The 15,834-nt window shown below is 35.7% G+C and overlaps 1 protein-coding gene across 1 annotated transcript in view; it reads left to right on the top strand.

Annotated features, from left to right (window-relative positions):
- Window positions 1-15,834, top strand: part of Arid2 (AT-rich interaction domain 2) — a 157,888-nt gene that overhangs the window by 85,468 nt on the left and 56,586 nt on the right. Inside the window, exons 4-6 of the mRNA XM_042677548.1 lie at window positions 356-489; window positions 9,797-10,015; window positions 12,985-13,052. Of these exons, the coding sequence (XP_042533482.1) occupies window positions 356-489; window positions 9,797-10,015; window positions 12,985-13,052 (421 nt within the window). The remainder of the gene's footprint in view (window positions 1-355; window positions 490-9,796; window positions 10,016-12,984; window positions 13,053-15,834) is intronic.

Raw genomic sequence — 15,834 nt, 5'->3', positions numbered from 1 at the left:
TAAAAATACTGAAATAATGTGAATGAACTGATTAAGAGACAAGAGGGATCAGTCTTCCAATGTTGACTTAGATTTTAAAGTGACAAAAGAAAGTAGCAATAAACAAATTGTGCTACTGTTCATCTACAAGGAGTTACATATCGATGTTCTGAAAAGATAAAATGTTTTTAGAGTCATTGCATTGATTTTTATTCGCAATATTGCTGATAAAGTGAAGTTACTGATCCACTATCAAATTTCTAATATTTTATAATGATTAGATGTGAGGCATCTAGTAAAGGAAAATCTGGTAGGACTTTAAAAATAAGTCATATACCTGTTTGTAAATCTTTGTTGTGCTGTTTTTCTATTTCAGTTATCTAGAAAAGTACGAGAAAGTTCATCATTTTGGGGAAGATGATGATGAGGTACCACCCGGCAACCCAAAGCCACAGCTTCCTATTGGTGCAATTCCATCTTCCTACAATTACCAGCAACACAGTGTGTCAGGTAATGATCACTGGAGAGTCTCTGGACATAAGAGAATACTTAGGGAATTGGACTAATGCATCTAGCAAACATTGGCATCTAGGTGTTACCTGACTCCCTCTTATCACAGATCGTTTTGAATTTTAGTTGAAGAAATTTTCAGAATTGCAAATACCCATACTTCTACAGTTTCTTCCATGTAGAAATGCTTTTTCTTATTTTTGATCATCAGTCTATTAAAGTTGTTTAAGATTAGGAAGCCAGGGTCAGACACAATGGCTCTCACCTAGAATCTCAGCTACTTGTGAGGATTGAGGTTTAAGGCTAGTCCTGGCAAAAGTTAGTGAGAACTTTATCCAACGACAACAAGAAGAAGTGCTGGGTACACTGGCACTCACCTCTGAGGGGGACTTAAGTATAACAATCACAGTCCAGGCTGGTTCTGGCACAAAATGACAGACAGTACCTGAAAAACACTAACAGCCAAAAGATCTAAGAGTGTGGCTTAAGTGGTAGAGTGTAAGCTCAAGGTGCTGAGATCAAACCCCTGTACCATCAAAAAAGAAAAAATAAGTGAGTTCAAGGCCAGCCTCAAAACATGGGAGACTAATAGGAAGAGGTGAGGGAAGGAGGAAGAGAGGGAGGGAGGGAGGGGAAATAGAAGGGACATGAGCAAGAAGGAAGAAAGGACCAGAGAAACCAAGAAGTTTCTAAGAGTCTACCACTAAGATGGCTAACCATAGAATACTCAGAAATGTTCATAATTTTACAACTATCCTACTAAGATACCAGGAAAAAAGTTTTATGAAGTCACAGTTCTTAACAGTTAAAGAAGAATCTGAGTTAAAAAAAATCAAGAGCCAGGAGCTAGTGGCTCACACCTGTAATCCTAGCTAATCAGGAGGCTGAGATCTGAGGATTGAGGTTCAAAGCCAGCCAAGCAGGAAAGTCTGTGAGACTCTTATTTCCAATTAACCACCGGAAAACTGGAAGTGGCACTGTAACTTAAGTGGTAGAGCACTTGCCTTGAGCTGAAGAGCTCAAGGGCATTGCCCAGGCCCAGAGTTAAAGCCCCACGACTGACCAAAAAAAAAAAAAAAATCGAAAACTGAACTTGAATCACACAGTCAATTGAAATAGAGATTTATGTAGAAGTGATGAAGATTTGTTATAATGGTTCTGTGGTTGATGGAATCACCTGGAAGAGTGATGTAGGAAGGTAAGGTATCTGTGTCATTCATTAGTTGACATTTGGCCTTAAAAAAGAAGGGAATTCTTTTTTAAGGTTATGTCCTTTATAAAAATTGCATTTAGTCCATATATTTGTTACTCTTATTCATCCATACCAGTACTGATCCTTAGGATTAAGTTGTCTTATTTGTGTCACTCTCACTAGTTCTTTTTCTTTTCACATTGTCTATTTCAGAGTTTCTTTTATGTTGAATTTGACGTCATATTTCTTCTCCAGTTAATGACTAAAGAAATAGAATCTTGCTGGGAGCTGGTGGCTCTCGCCTGTAATCCTAGCTACTCAGGAGACTGAGATCTGAGGATCATGGTTCAAAGCCAGCCTGGGCAGGAAAGTCCGTGAAATTCTTATCTCCAATAAACCACTAGAAAACTGTAAATGACGCTGTGGCTCAAGTGGTAGAGTGCTTGCCTTGAGCTGAAGAGTGCAGGGACATTGCCCAAGCCCATGTTCATGCCCCATGACCAACAAAAAAAGAAAAAAAGGAAAAGAAAAGAAAAAAGGAATAGAATCTTCTCTTAAAATCTGGGATCTCCATTTGAAGCAGCTTTACCTGATGCTGTTTTAAATAATTGGATTAGGAGAAGCAGGGAGTGCCAACTAAACCAATTTATCTTTTATTGATAGTTATTACTACAAGTCTTAAAGTATTTTAAAGTCATCATGTAGAGAACCTTGCTAGTAGTTTTATCAGGTAAAATCAAATGAAGCAACTTGTTAGGTGATATGTTCTCTTTTCCTAGAGAGACAATGGCATTACCTAATTCAGGGATGTTATAGAAGATATTTTACATTGAGTGAGACATTGTACTAATGACCTTGAAAACTTTTCAACTTGATAGGAATCAACTTGATGTAATTCCTCTAGTATAATAAACAAAATTTGGTGTCTGCTACTATATCTCCCCAAAAGCTTTTTGGACTACTTGGTCTTTAAGTTAAAAAAAAAAAAGCATTCAAGATGTGTTCGCTCTCTTCTCCTGGTTTCAACCAATTTTCCTAAAGAAAGTGTGAAGTATGTTTGGTATTTCGGAAGAATATGACATAACTCATATAACTATACAAGTTAATGAAATGATAGACATGCTTAGCATATTACATTAGCTCTTTTTGTTTGTTGTTTTGCTTTGTTGTTTTGTTTTGGTAGTACATGGAACCAAACTCAGAGCCTGGCACTAGCTAGCATTTAAACCACAGCTACAGACTTTTTTAGCATTGGTTATTTTGAAGGTAGGGTCTTGATTTATCCTTGGCTGGCCTGAGCTGTGATCCTATTCATGTATCCCAGTGTCACTGGGAAGATAAGTGTGCACCACTTCATCCATTGTACTTCATCAGTAGCTGGGATAACAGGCACATGCCACTCTGCCTAGCCATGGTTGAGATAGAATCTCAAGAACTATGTTTTTGTCCAGGCCGGCTTCCATCATAACTGCTCAAGTAGCTAGGATTATAGGCTTGAGCCATTGATCCTGACACAACTTTTTAGCTAAGCTTTGAGAAGTCTTATTTGTTTTAAGGAAACTCTGAACAGTTAGGTAGTATGTATCATGTTTGACAAAGTCAAGATTAGGGATTCACAAAGAGAAAAAAAACTGATAATTACTGGGAAACATCTAGAATATAAAACCTGACAAATTTACACATGTTGTTTTTTTTTGCAAAGAAACCTGTCACATTATTGTACAAATTATTGTAATGTTTAATATATAAAACAAATCTTGCATTGATGATACTTTTCAAGTGTCATTAGGGAAAAAGATTAAACTTCAGAGATTTCCTTGTATATCTGTACTGTCTGTGTTCTAAATAAATGTTAAAATGGAATTACCTAGTGGTAAATTGAGTGTACAAAGTTGTTTTTTTTTTTAATTTCAGGAGTTGTGGCCTAGTGATAGCACACTTGCCTTGCCCTTAGTTCACATGCATGAGACTATGGATTCAGTTCTTAACATCACAATAAAATGACAGAATTGAGTGGTTTACTTGTGTAATCTCAGATGTAATCTTAGCACTGGTGATGCAGAGACAGTCAGAGCAGAAGTTCAAGGCCAGCTTGGGCTATTTAGTAAGATTCTGACTCAGAAACAAACAATTGATTTGTGCCTGCATTTTTATTATATAGTATCCCGTTTTGATTTGAATAAATATTTGAGTAAATATTTATCTAGGTATATTTGTTGTTAATAAGATATTCCAAGACATTCTTAAAATTTTTTGAAAGGTAGTAATCTGCAATTCTATTATCATTCTCATAATAGAATTTCATAGAATTAAATATATGTGAAGCTTACTTTGTTCACGGCTAGTGTTCTACCTCTTAAACCATGCCTCTAATTCCAGCATTTTGATGATTAATTGGAGATGATAATCTCCAGGACTCTTATCTGGGCTTACTTTGAACTATAACCCTCAGATCCCAACCTCTTTAGGAGTTAGGATTACAGGCATGAGCCACCTATACTCTGCTAGATAAATGGTAAAAAAAAGAAAAATAGACAGTGAGTAGGACCTTTTGCTTAGAGCTTTGGGATAGTTCAACATTGATATGTATATTTTATGTGCATTCAGGCCAATGGGTCATACTTGTTATTCAAACTTATTCAGGAACCTAAGATCTGGAGGATTCCAAGCCAGCCTGGGTAGAAAGTTACAAGCTTACATCTCCAATTAACTACTAAAAAGCTGAGCTGGAAATGCAGCTCGAATAGTAGAGCCTCAGCCATGACCACACAAACTCAGCAATCATGAGGCCCTGAGTTCAGACCCTGATATCAGCAAAAACGAAGAAACAAGTTAATGTGTGTGTGTGTGTGAATGACTATGTGTGTGTGATAGGTGTGTATGTATATATATTATTTACAATGTCCTTTTGAAAACAGATAGTCAAAATAGACAAATAGATACTTGTCCTTGAAATTAATAGAATTATGAAGTTTGGGAACTAATCATGCTTGTGATCCTTAGTCCTAACCCTATCATATTCAAAATATTCAAAAGCCTAACAGACATTTGGACTATAGTGGGCATTGCCAATATCAGTAAAAGCACCATTGCAGAAATCCTCCTATAAATAGCATTCCAGGAGCAGTTCTCCCTTCCTCTAAACTGAAAACAAAGAATCAAATGTTGTACAACAAACTTGTCAGCAGTGATCTATTTATGTAAACTTCAAATCATGAATGTTGACAATAAGTTTCTAATTCCCATTCTGATAGAAAATTACAATTAGATTCTGTCTCCTTAGAGAAAGAAGACTTTAATTAATGCGTTTATTTTTAAGACATAGTATTGATATATTGCCTAGCCTAATTTTGAACACCTGGCTAAAGTGATTTTCTTGTCACACCCTCCTGAACAGCTGTATGATAGGTGCACATTACTGTGTCTGGCTTGGTCTTAAAAGCCTGTGAAGATTTTCCTGTATATTGTCTTAAGAATCTTTAACAAAATTTAAATAACTATAGGTTATTTTACATTCCTGTGTATGTTTATAAACAAAGTCCTTTGGTAGGAATATATCTATCATCGGTTATCCTGGAATAGCAGATAGAATGGTTCTGTGATTGTATTGAAGCTTGATTGAAAATTGATTCCAAATTTATTTTTATTCGAGACCTCAAAGCTATGTTAATCGAAAATAAAATTATTGTTAACATTTTTTTTATCATGGTTTACTGTTCATAGGATAGAAACATCAAAACCTACTTCTGTGTTCTTAAATGTCTGTTAACTTTTTCTTCACATATTAATTTATGAATAATTTAATTGGTCAAGTTAATAAAAACAAGCAATTTATTCTTACTGTCCATTCTTAACAATTGTGAAGAATTTATGTCATAGCAATTTGTAATGACTTCGTAACATTTTTCACCTTTATGTTATTGGAGACATTTCTAGAATATTTTAGAACTGAAGGAGTTGTCTCTTCAAATGTCATTATTAAACAAGGGGTATACACTTGACACTGAAGCGGAATTTCAAGCTTCAGGTTTACCTGGGGTATGTAGTGAAATGCACAAATCTAAACACAAAAAGTTTATGTTGGGAAATGAAATTATTCACGTGATTTTCCTCTATTATGTGTTGTAGCAATCCATTTTTATATTTCATTTAAAGAGGTTTGGGGTTGTTCTGTTTTTCAGGGTTCTTGTTTTAGCTTTTTAAAAATCTCTGGAATGTTTTATCTAGAAGTTTTCTAAGTCTTGTTTTCTTGCCTCTTAACTATTTACAGTTTTATTTGAAAAATATACTTAGGGTACATACTGCTCCAGTTAAGCTTTCAGATTCTAGAAATAGCATTTTTACATCTACCTTTCAAACTTAAAAAAAATCAGTTCTACAGAAAATATTATTTTGTTTTAGAACTGACATTTTTAGGACAAAAAATGTCAATCATAAAAGCTTACAAATCAGATTAACTTCCTTCCTTCCTTCGTTCCTTCCTTTTTCCTTCCTTCCTTCCTTCCTTCCTTCCTTCCTTCCTTCCTTCCTTCCTTCCTTCCTTCCTTCCTTCCTTCCTTCCTTCCTTCCTTCCTTTTTCCTTCCTTCCTTCTTTCCTTCCTTCTTTCCTTCCTTCTTTCCTTCCTTCTTTCTTTCCTTCTTTCTTTCCTTCTTTCTTTCCTTCTTTCCTTCCTTCTTTCCTTCCTTCTTTCCTTCTTTCTTTCCTTCTTTCTTTCCTTCCTTCTTTCCTTCCTTCTTTCCTTCTTTCTTTCCTTCCTTCTTTCTTTCTTTCTTTCCTTCCTTCCTTCCTTCCTTCCTTCCTTCCTTCCTTCCTTCCTTCCTTCCTTCCTTCCTTCTTTCCTTCCTTCTTTCCTTCCTTCTTTCTTTCCTTCTTTCCTTCTTTCTTTCCTTCTTTCTTTCCTTCTTTCCTTCCTTCTTTCCTTCCTTCTTTCCTTCCTTCTTTCCTTCTTTCTTTCCTTCCTTCTTTCCTTCCTTCTTTCCTTCCTTCTTTCCTTCTTTCTTTCCTTCCTTCCTTCTTTCTTTCTTTCCTTCCTTCCTTCCTTCCTTCCTTCCTTCCTTCCTTCCTTCCTTCCTTCTTTCCTTCCTTCTTTCCTTCCTTCTTTCTTTCCTTCTTTCCTTCCTTCTTTCCTTCTTTCTTTCCTTCTTTCCTTCCTTCTTTCCTTCCTTCTTTCCTTCCTTCTTTCCTTCTTTCTTTCCTTCTTTCTTTTCTTTCTTTCTTTCCTTCTTTCCTTCCTTCCTTCCTTCCTTCCTTCCTTCCTTCCTTCCTTCCTTCCTTCCTTCCTTCCTTCTTTCTTTCTTTCTTTCTTTCTTTCTTTCTTTCTTTCTTTCTTTCTTTTTTTCTTTCTTTCATCAGTCACGGGGCCTGAACTCTGAGCCTGGACGCTGCCCCTCAGCTCTTCAGCTCAAGGCTAGCGCTCTACCACTTGAGCCACAGCACCACTTCCAGCTTTTTCTGCGTATGGGGTGCTGAGGAATCAAACCCAGGGCCTCATGCATGGGAGCCACTGTCCCAGCCCAAGTTTAACATATTTCTTAAAAGAATAAGTTGCTGACTGAGAAAATGTTTGTAAAATTAATAGGTAAATGATTTATATTAACAAACAAGATATTAAGTGCTAGCAAGGATGGGGAATAGACTGTACATTAGAGATGAAATACAAGGTGTTGGGGCTGGGAAGGTGGCTCAGTGGTAGAGCGCTTGCCTTGCATGCATGAGGCCCTGGGTTCGATTCCTCAGCTCCACATAGCAGAAAAAGCTGGAAGTGGCACTGTGCTCAAGTGGTAGAGCACTAGCCTTGAGCTGAAGAGCTGAGGAACAGTGCCCAGGCCCAGAGTTCAGGCCTCATGACCAGACACCCCCCCTCAAAAAAAAAAAAAAAAGAAAAAGAAATACAAGGAGTTATAGGCACTTTGGCGCATAGATTTACAGTTTCTAGAAAGTTAAGCATATAACTTTTGTGAGACCCAACAATATACTTCTAGGTACTTTACCAAGAAGAATGAAAAAAGTGCCCCACTGAGTCCTGTATGTGAATGCTTATAGCAACCTTACTTAAAGGTATCCCAAACTAGAAACAATCCAAATGGTGTTTGTCTTTGGAGTACACATGTTTAGAAAGGAATAGATTAGTGATTGATGTATCATTGTGGATATGAATCTCAAAGGTATTTTGCTACATGAAATAAATGACACACAAAAGACCTCACATACCGTATGCTTCTACTTAGCATTTAAATGTAGGAATAGAAGGAGAGACAATGGGATTGACTACAAAGGAGCAAAAGAAACTTCGGGTGTGATGTAAATACTAGATAATTGCACTCGTTTAAAGGATGTGTATTCAGTAGACTGTGCTATCTGTAGGGCTGATGGTTCCAGGGAGACTGCCACTGAGGAAAATCTTCAAATTCCTAAGATCCATAGAGGTCCCTAATCCAAAATTACCCAACTTCATCTCCACTGAATGTACAGTATATTTTATTGTAATTTGAAATGTGTATAGTCTGAATGAATTATTGTCCCCAAACTACTTTTGTACTCAATAATGCTGTTCACCAAAAACTAGATGTATATTCATGCTCTTTATCATGAATATAGAGAATGCTTGGTCGATTTTTTTTCTTTCTGTTTCTTTCTTTTTTTTTTTTTTTTTTTTGGGTCCTGTCATGGGGCCTGAACTCTGGGCCTGGGTGCTGCCCCTCAGCTCTTCAGTTCAAGGCGAGCGCTCTACCACTTGAGCCACAGCACCACTTCTCGTTTTCTAGTGGTTTATTGGAGATAAGAGTCTCACAGACTTTCCTGCCCGGGCTGGCTTTGAACGGTGATCCTCAGATCTCAGCCTCCTCAGTAGCTAGGATTATAGGCGTGAGCCACTGGTGCCCACTTCATTTTTTTTGGGGGGGGGGGTGTCCAGTCGTGGGGCCTGAACTCTGGGCTTGGGTGCTATCCCTCAGCTCTTCAGCTCAAGGCTAGCACTCTACCACTTGAGCCACAACACCACTTCCGGCTTTTTTCTTTTTGCTTATGTGGTGCTGAGGAATCGAACGCAGGGCCTGATGCATGCAAGGCAAGCGCTCTACCACTGAGCCACCTTCCCAGCCCCTTCATTTTTTTTTTTCCTTATATAACATTGCACCATCTCCTCCCTCCTCCAAAGATAGGTCTTCTTTCAACAAACATAAAAATTTCACTTTATCATTCAAACTTGGTATATTAACTTTTGCCTTTCTTTTTGGTCACTGTTTTACTTTTTTCTTTTTTTTTAATTGGTTGATTGTGGGGTTTGAACATGGTTCCTAGGTCCTGTCTGTGAGCTCTTTTGCTCTACTACTTTGAGCCACAGTGCCACTTCTGGTTTTCTGGTGGTTCATTGGAGATAAGAGTCTCATGGACTCTCCTGCCTGGGCTGGGTTTGAACCTTAGATCTCAGCCTCCTGAGCAGGTAGGATTACAGACATAAGCAACCAATGCCCGGCTTACCGTTTTACTTTTATGAAGCATTAACCCCCAGTAGAGATCACATAGCAATTTCAACACAACTGGTGATAAACAAAGGGCTGACTGAAGGCTTCTCAGCATCAGCTAAGCTACATACTGCATGTTTAGGAACCTAAGCTTTTATTTTTGATTATTTATTTGTTTTCATGCTTGTGGAAACTGCATGTGGTAAATATGTGAATAAGGCAGGCTTACTGGAGTTGTCAAAACAGAGAATTCTAGAACTGAAAGGGATGGCTTTGCTATTGTTAATTATACCCCAATTAATCCAAACATTATTTTGAAATGTAAGCATAGAAGTGTAGTTTAAGAAAATTAAAAGTGATGATACTACTTTTACGGTGTTCCAAAAGGTAAGTACATTTTGCTATTGTAATACTTTTTAAAGAATGTAATTTTAACAAATAGTGAACTCAAAACATTGAGGAAATTAAACTGTCTTCTGCTTAATTTATATTTTATTTAAAACAAGAGAAGGAAGAAAGGCAAGGGAAGAGAAGGAGGGAAGGCAAGGCAAAAGGAGAGAAAGAAAGAAAAGTTCTGCCTATTTTCATAAGCTCCTATCCATAAGTTTATCCTGTCTTTAATAGAATTACATTTGTTTTCTTCTTTGTTAGATTATCTGCGTCAAAGCTATGGGCTATCAATGGACTTTAATTCGCCAAACGACTATAATAAATTGGTGCTTTCACTGTTATCTGGACTCCCAAATGAAGTGGACTTTGCAATTAATGTATGCACTCTCCTATCAAATGAAAGCAAGCACGTCATGCAACTTGAAAAAGACCCTAAAATCATCACTTTATTACTTGCTAATGCTGGGGTATTTGATGACAGTAAGTTTTAGCTGAACATATTAAGTGACTATTCTATAGCGTTGTTAATGTTTTTCAATGTTTTTAAGAAGAAAATCTTTGTCAGTAAAATAGCATTGTTTGCTTTTCTGTATTAAATATATCACTTAAGATAAACATTTGAGTCTAACCTTATATAATTAGCTTGAACTCTGGGCTTGAGCGCTATCCCTGCGCTCTTCAGCTCAAGGCAAGGGCTCTACCACTTGAGCCACAGCGCCACTTCCAGTTTTTTTAGTGGTTTATTAGAGATAAGAGTCTCGTGGATGGGCTGGGAAGGTGGCTCAGTGGTAGAGCGCTTGCCTTGCATGCGTGATGCCTTGGGTTCGATTCTCAGCCACACATAAGCAAGAAAGAAAAAAGCCAGAAGTGGCTGTGGCTCAAGTGGTAGAGCGCTAGCCTTGAGCTGAAGAGGTGAGGGACAGCGCTCAGGCCCAGAATTCAGGCCCCATGACCGGACCCCCCCCCCCCCCCCCCAAAAAAAAAAAAAAAAAAAAGTCTCACGGACTTTCCTGCCTGGGCTGGCTTTGAACTGTGATCCTCATATCTCAGCCTCCTGAGTAGCTAGGATTACAGGAATGAGCCACCGGCACCCGGCGATAGTTAGCTTTTTAAGTCTAATTAGAACCTTTGGTATACAAATCTTGATTTTTGCTTTAAGTTTCCTGATAGGGGGGAGATTAGTTGTCACAAAATCCAGATAAATGTTGGAATATGGAAAAAACTACTTTTCTGGATTCTATTTGGACTGGTTATATGTCAGTATTTTTTTTAAAAACTATGTATTTAAGGTCAAGCTTTTTAAATCATGCTCCCAACATAATCAGAATAAGGTGTGCCAAATATTTCATATTCTTTTCTCTTGTAGGATTTATCAGTGCTTTTTATGGTTTATTTTTTGTGAAATTTTCTCTTAAACCTAGTTTTTCTTCAGTAACTAAATTGCTTAGTTTAGCCGGGCACTGGTAGCTCATGCCTGTAATCCTAGCTATTCAGGTGGCTGAGATAATGAGGAAGCTCTTGGTTTGAAGCCAGCCCAGGCAGAAAAGTCCTCTTGAGATTCTTATTTGCAATTAACCCCTCAAAACTGGTAGTGGAGTTGTCACTTCGAGTGGTAGAGCACTAGCCTTGAAAGAGCTAAGGGACAGCATACAGGCCCATGAGTTCAAGCCCCATGACCAACAAAATATATTATTATTTTTGATTAGAGATTTAGAAAGTTTGAAATCTTTTCCTGCTTATAGTTTTTCTTTCTAAAATATGTTAGATAAATGTAAAACTTTTCCTTGCATTCCAACCATTCATCTCCCCTCAATCCATTTGTAAAGAAGATTGATGATCTTTTCCAAGCAGGACTTATCCTATATGTGTACAGTTTGTGAGAGAATGTCAAAGCATTTAGCACTTATGGTTTTTTTTTTTCTTTAAATTGGAAAAATGTTAGTAAATGAATTATTTTCTCTGCAGCTTGACTTTTATCAAGTATAACTTTCAGATAGAATTTAATTCCTGATTATCTAAAGTAGGATTCTTTGAAATTTGCTATGTATTTATTTTATTTGAAAATAGTGTAAACAAAGGTAAAAAGTTAGTTTCTTACCCTGCCTGAAACCATTTCCTTGGTTACATGAAGGAACAAAGATCTGTTTTTGTTTGTGACTTTGAACTTCTAATTTGTTGGATTTCCATTTCACTTTTGTAATTTTAGATCATATTTTGTTTTACACTTTGAAATGTAGCTTTTAACATTTAATGTAGAATTGAGTAGGAAGAAAACTCACATTCTTTTTGGAAATAATTCTTTTTAAACTAGAAGAATTTTAGTGAGAACGTTGTTTGGTCTTTCAATAGGATTACATGTGAATAATAATGTAAAACACTAGTTTTGATGTATTAAGGTATGAAAGTTTTTAGAAACCATTTATCTTATACTATTTGGGCATATTTATTTGTCTAAAAGACTAAATTCTTTATCATAGAAATCTAAAAATACTATTAATTTAGAAAATGCTATTTAAAGAATATTTCTATCATTGCCAAAATGTAAGAAAACTTAAAGAGTTCTGCCACGTAGATATTTTATGAAGATGCTGAATACTTTAAAAAATCATGTTAATATTTTGAAAAGAATTCTCTTTGGAGATCTTCATTAATGGAGATTTTATTCATAGGAACTTCTTACAAAAGATGCCTTTTTGTGGCTTAGTGGTACAGTGTTTGGCTAGTGTGCATAAAGCCCTGGGTTCAATTCCTTAGTACCATATAAACATAAGCTGGTAGTGGCCCTGTGGCTCAAGTGGTAGAGTGCCTTGAGCAAAAGAAGCTCAAGGACAAAGCCCAGTTCCTGAGTTCAGACCTGGGACTGACCTTCCCCCCTCCAAAAAAAAAAAAAAGCCTTAAATAAAAAAGTATGAGCCACACAATTATTTCTGAAATTAATATGAAAACTTCTAGGACAGGTTTAGCAATCTAACAGCAATTACATCAGTTCTCTTTTCAGTGTTCATTTTCTCTACAAATGGAAGCTAGTATAGATTATTATAATAATCAGGTTTTTTCTTTGCTATCTGTATCCCTTAAGAAAATGCATTGTGTTTTTTTAAAAGTTTTTTTTTGTTGTTGTTGTTGTTACTACTGTTGTCACTGGTTTGAGCCAGGCATTATACATGCTAGGTAGTAGCTCTCCCATAAGCTAGCTGCCTCACCAGCCTAACTTGTATAATTTTAGTATATAGGAACAAAGCTATTTTTTTCAGCCAATAATTTAAAAATATATTACAGGAGTAGTATTTACTGTAATCCACTACTAATCATTGCTATTTTGATGTACTATAGAGAAAATTTAAGTGAACAAGATATATTAAAATCAGTTTTACTGTTCTTCAAAGCTTCATTATATTAAATTAAAAGAGTTAATTGTATTTTACTATCTGTATTATTTATTCATTTAGCTTTAGGATCCTTTTCTACTGTATTTGGAGAAGAATGGAAAGAGAAGACTGATAGAGATTTTGTTAAGGTAATTCACATAAATTAAAATGTTGAACCATTGGTTTACATGCAGACAATCCAGCTATATGAAATGGTTGCTCATTTTATGCATATGACCTTTTATCTTTTTATCTTTATCATAATTACATACAAATATATTTAGAAGTTATAATTAAGTAGAAAAAATTTCATAACATCTAATATCTAGTTAGATTTAAGATTAGAGATCTAATAAATTTATTATCTAACATGAATGAAATTCTTATTTAAAATAACATTTTCTGTTTATAAAATAAATTTATTAACTTATTTATATTTAATTTTTAACTTCTAATATATCTATAACAAAAGCACTAGATGCTAAATAATCCTATTGCTATCTGAAAATTCAGAAAGAAATGAAGGTCCATGTCTATCCTTAAATCCTCAAAAAAGTATGATTCTAAAAGATGATAAGATGTGAATCTATAGGAGAATACCTGAGAATGTAATTTTGAAAACCATTAATTTGTACACTTCAAATTAGAAACTACCACAAAGACTCAAACAGATTGTATTAAAACTTATGTGTGTCTAAACAGCAAGTAATTAATTTGTGTTCAAACAACAGCAGGATGCTGCTTTTACTTATCATTTAAGGGTATACATTGTCATTTTGTGGTAATAGAACTTGAATAGTAAATAGTATTATACAATTGCATTTTTTTTTCAAAAACTGATAGGTGATTAACAAGTTTGGTTACTTTTGGTTTCTGTTACTTCTTAAGATTTCTGAACTTAACCCTTATTTATTGAAATTAGCCCCTAGAAACACTGATATAAAAAATAATATACATTCATCACTTGACTTTTAAAACACAATTGCATTAAAAAATGTTGGTGGCAGCCATGCTTTGGTGGCTCACGCCTGTAATCATAGCTATTCAGGAGGCTGAGATCTGAGGATTGCTGTTCAAAGCCAGCCCAGGCAGGAAAGACTCTTATCTCCAATTAACTACCAGAAAATCAGAAGTGGTACTGTGGTTCAAGTGGTAGAGCACTCGCCTTGAGCTGAAGAGCTTAGGAACATCACCCAGGCCCAGAATTCAAGCCCTATGACTGACCAAAAAAAAAAAAAAAAAATATATATATATATATGTATATATGTATATATTGGTAGCTATAGTGCAAATTTGAGTTACAAGAAACTTGTAAGAAATAGTGTTGGTAAGTAATAATATGTATTTAGGGTCATTTTACCTAAAGTCACACAGAGTGTACTTTCAAGAGTTTGACTATATATTAAATTTAGAAAAGTGAAATCTTACATTAGATGAAGTAGGTTGTAGCCAGGTGCCAGTGGCTCATGCCTGTAATCCTAGCCACTCAAGGGAGGCTAAGATCTAAGAATCCAGGCTCAAAGCCAGTTTGGGCAAGAAATCTGTGAAACTCTTAACCACCAAGAAGCTGGAAGTACAGGTGTGGCTCTAAAAGGAGTACTTTGTAAACATAAAATGTTCAAGTTTTTTTTTTTTTTTTGTTCTTTTTTGCCAGGCCTGGGTCTTGAACTCTGGGCCTAAGTGCTATCACTGAGCTTCTTTGCTCAGTCCTAGTTCTGTACCACTTATGCCACAGCTCCACTTCCAGCTTTTTTCAGTTAATTGGAGATAAGAGTCTCATGGACTTTCCTGACTGGGCTGGCTTTAAAACTTGATCCTCAGATTATCAGCCTCCTCAATAGCTTGGATTATAGGCATGAGCTACCAGCACCTAGTTTACATAAAACGATCTGTTATTATTTTTTAATAAAAAGTTAATATGGACTAGGTAATATTTGTTTTTTTTTTTTTTTTTACAAAATGAATAATTGCATTATAAAATACTTTAAGCAATGCAGAAGTCTAAAATACCTCTTCAAAAGTATGTGTGTTCATGAATTTTATATTAATGAGTTACTAGCCTGACACCTGGCAATAACCTAATCCCAATATTTGGGAGGCAGAATCAGGAGGATTATGAGTTCAAAGCCGTAATGGCTACATAGCATGATACTGCATCAAAGAAAATATTAAATTAACAAATGTTCCAGGAAAAATGAACAAGTTGTTTTAATAGTTCCAATATTTTATACTTTTATGTAAGGAATGGATATGTACTCTAGAACAGTTTTGCCAGAATAAATAGCAAACAGCAAAACATTAAAGCCATCATTAAATACAAATGCTGTGAAATCTACATTATTTATGTATTTAGAGACATGTTTTCTCAGTATATATTCTGGTTTTTGTTTCTCTGTATATAATACTTAAAAGGAAAAGCTGTGTTTTGAACTTCATTTATTGTTGTGATTAAATCCAGTGTCTTGGGCATGCTAGGCCAGTGCTCTACCACGGAGCCCATACTTCTAGCCTTGGAACTTTATTTGTAATTTGCCTGTTGCACTGTGAACTTTCCTTCTCATTCAGAATCTTTAACATACTTTTATAACAGACATTTAATATTTCATGTAAGTAATATACATATATATTAGAACTTTAGGTTGTTTATAATTTTCCTGATTATAAACCTTTAGCTATGCTGAAATACTTAGAGCTAAATCTATATTGATGATTTTTTTTCTTTAAAATTTTGGAGTCAAGAGTGTAAATTTGCCAGGTTCCAGTGGCTCTCACCTATAATCCTAGGTACTCAATAGGCTGAGATCTGAGCATGGTGGTTGGAAGCCAGCTTGGGCAGGAAAATCCATGAGACTTATCTCCAGTTAACCACCAGAAAACTGGAAGGAGAGCTGTGACTCAAGTGGTAGAGTGCTGGCCTTGGGCAAAATTGCT

This window comes from Dipodomys spectabilis, unplaced genomic scaffold, assembly GCF_019054845.1.
Source record: "Dipodomys spectabilis isolate Male_0828 unplaced genomic scaffold, ASM1905484v1 ptg000039l, whole genome shotgun sequence".
Classification (NCBI taxonomy): domain Eukaryota; kingdom Metazoa; phylum Chordata; class Mammalia; order Rodentia; family Heteromyidae; genus Dipodomys; species Dipodomys spectabilis.
The sequence above is the reverse complement of the archived record's forward strand: the minus strand, read 5'-3'. Positions and strand labels throughout refer to the sequence as shown.